The 9,376-nt window shown below is 48.6% G+C and overlaps 1 protein-coding gene across 1 annotated transcript; it reads left to right on the top strand.

Moving 5' to 3' along the window:
* The first annotated feature begins 216 nt into the window (after positions 1–216).
* LOC124503954 (putative speedy protein E7) lies at positions 217–7,250 on the top strand. The gene is made up of 8 exons (XM_047069206.1): positions 217–287; positions 3,276–3,388; positions 3,856–3,972; positions 4,159–4,353; positions 5,928–5,986; positions 6,315–6,400; positions 6,925–7,099; positions 7,191–7,250. The coding sequence occupies exons 1-8, from the start codon at positions 217–219 to the stop codon at positions 7,248–7,250; spliced, it is 876 nt and encodes a 291-aa protein (XP_046925162.1).
* The last annotated feature ends 2,126 nt before the right edge of the window (positions 7,251–9,376 follow it).

The following is a 9,376-nucleotide window of genomic DNA, read 5'->3' as shown; positions in this document are numbered from 1 at the left end:
TAAGCTCTAATCAGAAGTTATATCGCATATAGTAAAAGCTGGTACGTGCCACGGGGAAGGAAAGAACAGAGTAAGGACAATCAGGAGGGCCAGTCAAGACAGAGGGAGTTATAATTAAATTTCACATAGAGCGGTCAGGGTCGGCCGTTGAGGAAGTGACGTTTGAGCAGAGACTAGGCTTATTTAATGTTGGGCCAGGCACTATGCAGACGAAGCATGAGAACAGACGAGTCTGGGAGCAGCCAGAAGATTCCAACAATGCGATTTGCTGAGGAGCCACCAACAGGGTTAGGCACAAAATTTAGGAAGAGCGACCGGAAAGCTCTAAGATTGGAGACTTTGCAACAGACCTGATGGTGATGAAATAGGGAACCTGCCCAGAAAGTCCCTAAGGGTCGGGCTTTTGAGTGGCCTTAACCAAAGCTGCAACACGCCGCACATGACCCAGTGACACACTGCGGGTGGCATCAACACTCACCCCTGTATCCTTTGCGACAATGGAGGAAAACACATTTGGTGTTAGAAAAATCAGAAAAAAACGTTGCTGCTCACCAGCAAAATCTTTTCCGCGAAGAGACTCCACATGTGCAGCACCATGTCTGGAAGCTCTCCAGGCAATAATCTGGGGCCATCACAGGCCTCACTTTATCTGTTTCCCTTCTCTCAGAGACCACTCATCTGCACTGCCTCATATCCGATGTCTTGAAGTCTGACTTGGTTTTTTCTATTTAGTTATCTCAGGGGGGAGGGTAAATTCTGTCCCTATTTACTTCACTTATGTGAAAGCCCAAGTGCGGAGAGCAGTGACTCTTGAAGTTTGAGAACTGGATTAGAGCTGTAAACCCTCTGGTTGTCAACCACCGAGGAGACACTCCCCAGTCAGGAGAGCTCTCGAGCTCCCCAGCACATGATTATTCTTCATGTGTGTCATAGATCGATGGTGGGCCCGTTCCTTCCTGCCCCTGTTGTTACACATCCACGTCCTTGTCATGGCCTCATGGTGGGCGGAGTATATTTCCCCACGCTGGAAATATGGAGCTGGGCTCTGACTTGCAGCCCGACAAAAGCTGAGGTTTGCCATGTGCTCCCCGGCTGGTCTTGAACAATCACAGCAGCCGGAACACCCATCTCCCTGGACACTGCAGAGTGAGTTTCTCCACTCAGCCCTGAGGGGTGTTTCCTGAAGAAGGTTGTGAGGACTGTCAGCTGGACGAACGGGGGAAATGTCGTTCAGAGCAAGTCTGGGTTAAGATACTGAGTGTGGCTTGGTCTCAAATGCACTGCACTAAGTAGAAGAATTAAAAATAATTTGGTACTTGTCTGAAAGCTCTGGTTACTAGTAGGATTCAACTTGTCTCCCCTAACAAGATAAACTCCCTAAAGCAAAAATAAGGTGCCCCTCGCCAGGAGGATGGGCAGCCTTGATGTAAAGACTCTGTTAAGAGGATCAAAAGACAAACTACAGACTGGTAGAAAACATAGTAAAACCTTGGATTGCGAGTAACTCGTTCTGCGAGTGTTCCTTAAGACAAGCAAACATTTCTAGTAAATTTTAATTTGATAAACGAGAGTGATGTCTTGCAATATGAATAGTACGTGACAGCGAATGTCACATGATCACAACTGAGCCAAAGGTTCTTTTCTTTCTTTCTTTCTTTCTCTCTCTCTCTCTCTGGATTGCGGGTGATCATCTCCCATGCTCAGATGCTCCGTCTCAGGCCACAGTGTTCGGCAGAAATCAGTGATTTTTCAGAACGTTGGAAGGTGCCCACAGCTGGCACTAGTGTATTTTTTGTCACTCCAAAGCACCTATGGACAGGCCTTTGCTTTTCCATACAAGAGTGAGCTTAGCAATGCTCTGCTTCATTCTAGGCCATTAGATAGGTTCCTTGTTAAAGTTGCACAAAAAGAAAAAGATTCTATTGAGTCAATAGATAGTAATGATTCTGTTAGTGATAGTGAAAGTCGTCCAACACAATAACCCTCCTCTCTCTTGTCTCCCAGCCACGAAAGTTTTCAAAGGTTTTCAAAGGTGAGTGAAGGTTAATTTGTTTATTTTTCTTTATATTTTGTACTTTCTTTCTTATTTTGTATTATATTACAGTATGTAATCATTTTTATATGAATATTTTTGGGTGCTAGAACGAATCATCTGAGTTTCCATTATTTCTTATGGGGAAATTCACCTTGATATGCAAGTGCTTTGGATTACAAGTATGTTTCCAGAATGAATCATGCTCACAAACCAAGGTTTTACTATATTTGCAAACCATGGATCTTACAAAGGACTTGTATCCAGAATACATAAAAAGCTCTCAAAATGCAATAGTAAAGAAGGAAACAATTCAATTTCACCAGAGGATATACAGACGGCAAATACATGTGAAAAAGGTGTTCAAAATGATGCGTGACTATGTGAATTACTTTTATTATGGATGAGGAACTAATCAGCTTTCAAGTTTGTGCTTTCTCAGTTTTTAATATGTGGAGGCATTGCTTTCATTGGGAATCATTAATCGATTTGATTAAACACAAGATGAGTTTCAAAGCAGAGAGAATGTTGGGATAAGAGGAGGTTGAGTCCAGTCCTCTGGCTTGGATACTAACTCCCCTCCCCTTGAGGCCCATCGCCTTTTCCTCGAGCACCTTTTATAGACCAAAGAGCAGCTCCTAGTGGAATGGTGTGATGTCATCAGTGACTTGGGGCAAGGGCTCTGGAATCTTAGAAGCCATTTGATCTCAAACACCTGGCTACAGTCAGTGTTCTCACACTGTTCTGAGGCTGTGCTCTGAGTAAGTGTGAGGGGCCTAGATCCTGAGAGAGCCAGGACGCGTGTTCTGGGTGAGTGTTGCTCGTTCCTGTACTAGACTGGTGTGTAAGACCATCCAGCTTGGCCCTCATGGAAAGGTAACTGAGACTCAACTATCACTGCCCCTGGCCATTCTTCCCTTGAGCACTGGTCAGACCACAAGTTCTAATCCCAAATCCAAAGTGCTCTAGCCACGGTCAAGGAACACATCCTAGACAAGTTAAGTCACCATTTTCTCATCTGTAAATCAGGTAAGCTATACATCTCACCTTACAGATCATTATAAGGATTGAATGAGGTCATTCTCTATGTATTATTGATCAATATTGGAAGTTCAACAAGCAATCAATAACTGTTAGCTATTTTTACCATTCTAATTATTATCAGGTTTCACAAGGAGCAGGTTAAGCAAACAGAAATGGCCAGTCAGAATCAGGTTGATCCCTTCCCTCTTTTTGTATGCAGAGAAGACAGGACCCCTCTGGGCTCCACATCGGCTGCCTCAGAGACTGCTCCAAGCCAACAGGACGCAGCAAAGAAGAGTCAGAAGAAAAGGGTGTGCATGGAAGGGAAGGCAGGTGTGCGTGGTCGTCTGGCCTCTAACCCTGGTTTCTGAATGAATGAAACTGATAGAAGACCATAGCTCCTTTCTCCTTCCTCCTCTCTACTCTCATGTGTTTGGATCTGCATGGGCAGGAGAAAGGGTGTTCAGGGTGAGACAGGGAGGTCACTATCATGTTCACTTTTATACCTATTAAAGACAGCTAGGACTAGAGAACTTCACATCTGTCTCTATAGAGGTATTCCCCAGGCAGAATGATCCATGGAAAGAGGCACAGGAGAGTAGATTTTGCCTGGCAAAGAAAGGGAAATAACAGCTCAATTCCTACCCTCCTTTATAGACAAGGGCAAAGGGGTGATGGTCATTCTCTTATCCCTTCAGATGTCACATGCAAAATTCTCAAGGTGAGTGGGCAAGGAAGGGCCTAGCATTTCCCGGGTGGGCCCCCTATGATGACACAGGGTCCTTCCTTTCTCTCTGCAGCTCCACAGAATAGGAGCCCTCTGGCCTCCAGTTCTGCGTCTTCAGAGGTTGTCCCTGAGCAGAGAGCCAGGACAATGAGAGGCCAGAAGAAGAGGAGATGGACGGATGTGAAGGCAGGTATGTGTCCCTAGGCATCCCTCAGCTTCCCTGAACCAAGTATCAACTAATGCCGAGTAAATCACTTGTTATCCTATCTTCACAAGGCTGGGTCCAGTCTTCAGAGTGAGCTGCAAGGAAAGGACCCCACTTCTCAGGTGGGTCACATCCACACACTCCGAGTGACCGAGTCTGTTGTTCCCGCAGGGACCCAGGAGAGAAGTGCCCCGGCCTCCAATTCCACCACCTCTGAAGCTCTCTCTGAGCTGAAGTCCTGGAAGAAGAGGGGGCAGAAGAACATATGGACTGTCAATCATGTTGAGGGGACAAAACTCAGGATGAACAAGAGGAGAAGACCCAGTTATCGTCCTGAAGACCAAGAAGCATTCTACCGACTTCTGGGTGTGTGCTCTGGGCTGACGGAGCGTTCAGGGCCCTGCTGAGCTGAAAATCATGTGGGAGGCAGTGGCTCTGGGATCGTGCTCAAACCTCCCCCAGGTGCTAAGCTCTAAGGTGTCCAGGTGGTGTGGACACAGAGCGACCCTGCTTCTTCTGTGGAGTTGGCAGGTTCTTCCTCTCTGAGACAAGTTCTTGGAGGGAGAGGATGAAGGGTCACACTAGGGAGTCCTCAACTGTCAAGACATTTCACAACCAACCAAGGGGTCCCTCCTCTACCCACTGAGATAGAGTCATGTATTCCCTGCAAGTAAGATTTTAGAGATTAGTGATGAAAAGGCAACCTAGATCTTGCTGCCTTTGTGTTCAAGGTCAGGGAGACAAAAAACAACCTCATACAGAAATAGGCTGCTCTCAGCCAATGACAAACGCGAAGACATAAATTTTTTCAAAGGCAATGATGCCTGGAGATGGGGCCTGAGCAAGGATAGGGGAGCTTTATGAAATGGAGTACTCAGGGAAGGTCTGTCTGAGAAGGTGGCATCAGGACCAGAGGCAGGACTGAGTGTCACATATTTAGGGACAACACTGAGATCACATTGTCCAATACAGCATTCATTAGCCACATGGAGCTATTTAAATGTCATCTTAAGTGAATTCAATAAGCTTTTAAAATTCAGTTTCTCGATCTCATGAGCCACATTTCAAGAGTGTGGTAGCCACCCATGCCTAATGGCTGCCATATTGAACAATACAGATATAGAACATTGTCATCATCACAGAACATTCTACTGAAGAGATCCAGGCTGACTGGAGAGGGGTCAAGGAGCACGAAATGATACATGACTCCTCCATCCCCACTGTGCAAATATCATTGTCCCAGGCAAGGAATGAGGGATACACAGCACTGGACATTCTCAGGTCTTCACTGGAAAATGGGGCCTCCAGGGGACACCTCTAATCCCCAACAAGCCTTCTGGAAGCAGGGAAAGCCATATCATTATCTTTGGGAAGCAGGCAGATCCAGGAGAGAAGGGGCAGGTGCCTAGTGCCTCGGGTTGGAGGGTGGGGAGGCTGCAAACTCACCACCACAGGCTCAGGGTGCTCAGTTAATCAGGTGGGGCAGGGAAACTCTGGACAGTCACAGCATGATAAAGTGACAAGGATGTGGTGTCACAGAGACCCATGGCCACATGCAAGCTTCTGGCTTGAGGCAAATTTGTTAAGCTTTGAGAGCCGGGTCACATCTCTGTGATAAAAAAAAAAAAAAAAAAAAAAAAAAAAAAAAAAAAAAAAAAGTGCCCCCTGCCATCACACGGAAGATTAAATTATAATAGCAAACTCCATGCCCCACATTTGAAACTCACAGTACAGGTGCCAGTGGAAGGAATAGCAGCTATTACTAATGTTAAGGCTCGTAAGCCTCCTGGAAGAAAGGAGGCTGCCTCCACTTTCATGAGACAAAGGAACTTGGAGAGGCTCCGGTTTTCCTCCTTCCCTCTGGGATGTCCCACAGCCCTTCACTCACATGTCCCAGAAGGGTTGCCCCAAGGCCCTCATCACTTTCCCTTCCTTTGCAGAGGATCCTGTTATCCAGAGCTTCTTGGAAGCTGACATTTTCCTCAAAGTGTCTGATAAGGTATCTGCTGCATAATGATGAGGGACCGAGGGGTCTACAGAGTCCCCACCCCATGAGGGCAAGAACAGAGAGCCAGATTTCTGCCCAGGCAGAAGGCCTGGAGAGACCTGCTCTCAGGGCCAGAGAAGGAAAGGACACACTGCCCGTGGCCTGCCCTGCCCACTGGAATCTTCTGCTGGCCTTCCCATCGGCTCCCCTCCACATGCCAAAGGGCCTCAGCACAGCTGAGGGTTTCCCATTATGGCCATTGGATGGGGCAGGACCCATGGCCTGTGCAGGACACTCTCACCCTTCTATTCACCCCTCACCTGCCTTCTACTCCACACAGTACCTGCTTTCCATGGTGGTGGAATATTTTGGCCGTGTCGGGCTGCCTGGACACCTCTATAACAGGATCCACTTCTTCCTGGCCCTGTGAGTGCCTCCCTGGGGGCCTGTTCTCAGTTCTGCCCAAACCCCCCATTCCCACAGCCTCACCAGCCCACCTGGGTGCGTGGCCATGCTATGAGCCAGAGAGTCCCCACTGGTAGTCCCTCTTGGCCGCAGAGCAGACAAAAGGTCTTCAGGGGTCAGACGTTCTTGGGGGAGAGGAAGGCAATGAGCAAGGTCCTGTGATAAAGAAGAGTCAGGAAACACCACTGGCTGCTCAGAGACTGCGTGACCCAAGAGAGGAGGCCACAGGGAAATGGCAGACAGCCAGAACCTTGACTCGGGCCAGGCACAGCATGGGTCCTGTAGGCTTAGAGTTGAGGATAGTCCTGCTGTCCCTCTGGACCCAGGCGCCCTGCAGAGAGGGCTTCCCGGACCCTCCCTCCTGGATAGACCGACCCAGGCACCGGGTCCTCCGGTGTGGCCTCCGCAGACTCTCCCCACTGTGCTGCCTGAGGCTGGCTGTGGGCACTGGGGCCTGCCAAGCTTCCCTGCTTTTCCCATGGCAGCTACATTGCCTCTGACATGGAGGAGGACAACCCCACATCTAAACGGAGCATCTTCCAGTTCCTGCTGGGCAGGGAGCACTGGCCAGAACTCTACAAGGAGTTCCTGAAGCTGAAGGTGGAGTTCTTCCATGCAATGGGGCACCGAGCCTGGGTCACCCCGGAGTTGTGTGAGGAGGTCTGTGGGGGACGAGGGCCAGGAGGCACAGCCCAGAGGCGGTGGGGCTGGGCCCTTTCTCCAAGTGCTTACGTTGCTGTTTCCCTTTCAGATCCAGGCCCAGAACCCACATCACTGGGTCTGGAGTCGGGCACGCCAGTGCGCCCCCTAGGTCCCCAGGGAACAGAACGGGGGCTGCAGGTGGTCCTGGTGAGTGCCCCGGGGCTCTGCAGGGTTGGACAACCCCACCCTCCATGCCCCTGTGGTCACCTCCTAGGCTGGCGTGAAGAGGAAGCAGTATAGCATCCCTTAATGCATATTAGCATAGTAAGGGCTCTGAGAACTCCTGTGGTAAAGTAAGTAATTACCTGTGCTTATATCAAAATTCTCCAAATGATTTTCATTATGGAATCATGTAAGCAACACAAGATCCAAATTTGCATATCAAAAAAATTTTTTGGAAAGCTCCTGGAAATGCTGATCTAAGTAATGAAAACTTCTGCAGGGTTTTCGATCTGAGTTGAACATTTTTAAACATAAATAAATGGAAGACACTGAAGTCATCCTTTCTGGAAAAGGGGCTGTTACCCTGGTGGCTCTTGGGAGGAAAGACAGATTATTTCCAGCATGTGATCAAAAGTGGTATTTGTTTTGCTCCCACATGAAGCAAGCCTAGTAGCTGGGTCCCTGAAGGATATGTCAGGGTCTCACCATGTCATGGACAGAAGGAGTTCCCAGGGCTCCTGGTCTCTGCAGAAATAAAATCGCTGGGGGGGGGGGGGGGGGGGAGGGGGAGGGTGGGGAACAAGCCCACAGAACTGTGAGGAAGTACACCATAGATGACACATTTATAGAAAACAATCACTTGACTAGCATCCACTCTTTAGAATATGTTTTCTTTAGTTTAAATTTAGTTTTTATATTTGGGTTTACTTGAAGTCAGGGGAGATCTTCGGTTGAAATGCATCAGGAATCCTTTGCCTGGGGACACGGCTATACTAGAATAATCTTGTGAACTGAGCTCCCCCCTCCCCTCTTTGCAGGATGTGATGGAGCCTATTCTCATCCTACGAGAAAGAAGGTCAAGTGTGCTTTGTGATAAACCAAGTTTAGGATAAAGTTTAATTCATCCACAGGCTTTTTCCTTGAGGACAAACAACTATTATATATGTCAGAACCTCAATATGCCAAAGAATGACTGCCACAATAAAAAGGAGACAAATAATGTGTACTGGGGCTGCTCTTCGGTCTGGTCACTTGTAAGAGCAATGAGGGTGGCAGTTGATTTTGCCCGAGCCCCTTTCCAACATGCACCTTGTGGTGAGCTGATGAGAACTTCCTCACTCGAGAGTTTGCCTCTTCCACTCCGATCTCGCTTTCTTTCCTTGTAGCTCCTGCCCAACCCCTGCCTCCCCCTGCCCCGACACCAAGCTCCTGCCTCCTTCACAGCCTCTGGGAGCTACACAGGGATAGCATCGGGCCTCCAGCTTTCCTCAGACCTGCAGGAAAGAGGGTGCAGGGAGAACCAGGACCACCGCACCCTGAATAGCACAGTGACCCCCCAACCTTCCAGTGGGTGTCAGCCAGCAAAGGCCCTGACCCCTGGATAACCTGGAAGGGTACAGTAGTAACATGGAGGGGAGACCAAAAGAGTCAAGATGCCAGAGAAGGAGCCTCTGCAGAGACTGAGGCCAGGCAGAGGGAGAAGGGACAGAAAGTCCGGGAAGAGACCTGGACCACTGAGGAGGAAGTGAAGGAAGAGGCCAAAGAAACCGCTAGAAGATGGTGAGGAAAAGAGGAGGAGACAGGAAGGGGAGAAACACATTGGGAGAGAGGATGCAGCGAGGCCGTTGTAGACAATCAGCATCTTGGGGACAGTTGTCCTTGGAGCCCTTCCTGACAATCTGCTAGAAAACAGCCTTACCCAATGAAGAGATGGTAGGGAACTCCAGAGAGCAGACCAGCAGAGGCACGGAGGGCATTGATGTGTGGATCTAAGGCTGAAACAAGAGTGGGAGTAAGAGGGGGGAGTCCTATGCCATCATACACTCTGACATTATAGAAATAACCCAACTTTCAAAATGAGATAAGGGAGAGAAGGGAGTGGGCTCATGAACAGCGGCCTGGGGGAGAGGTGGGGAGGTCCCAGGGTGCCATTGAGGCCAGAAACAAGGCAGTGGAAGCCGAGGTAAAAAAAAAAAGAGGGAGTCCTATGAAGATATTAGAGTTAAATGTATTCACAAAACAGAAGCCATCCTGAATGCCACATTAATGAATATGACAAATTTTAAGACAGCA

Source organism: Lynx rufus, unplaced genomic scaffold, assembly GCF_022079265.1.
Source record: "Lynx rufus isolate CCGP_SWC_20201006 ecotype Redwood Valley unplaced genomic scaffold, mLynRuf1.p SCAF_8, whole genome shotgun sequence".
NCBI lineage: Eukaryota > Metazoa > Chordata > Mammalia > Carnivora > Felidae > Lynx > Lynx rufus.
This window is presented reverse-complemented; position numbering and strand designations above follow the sequence as displayed.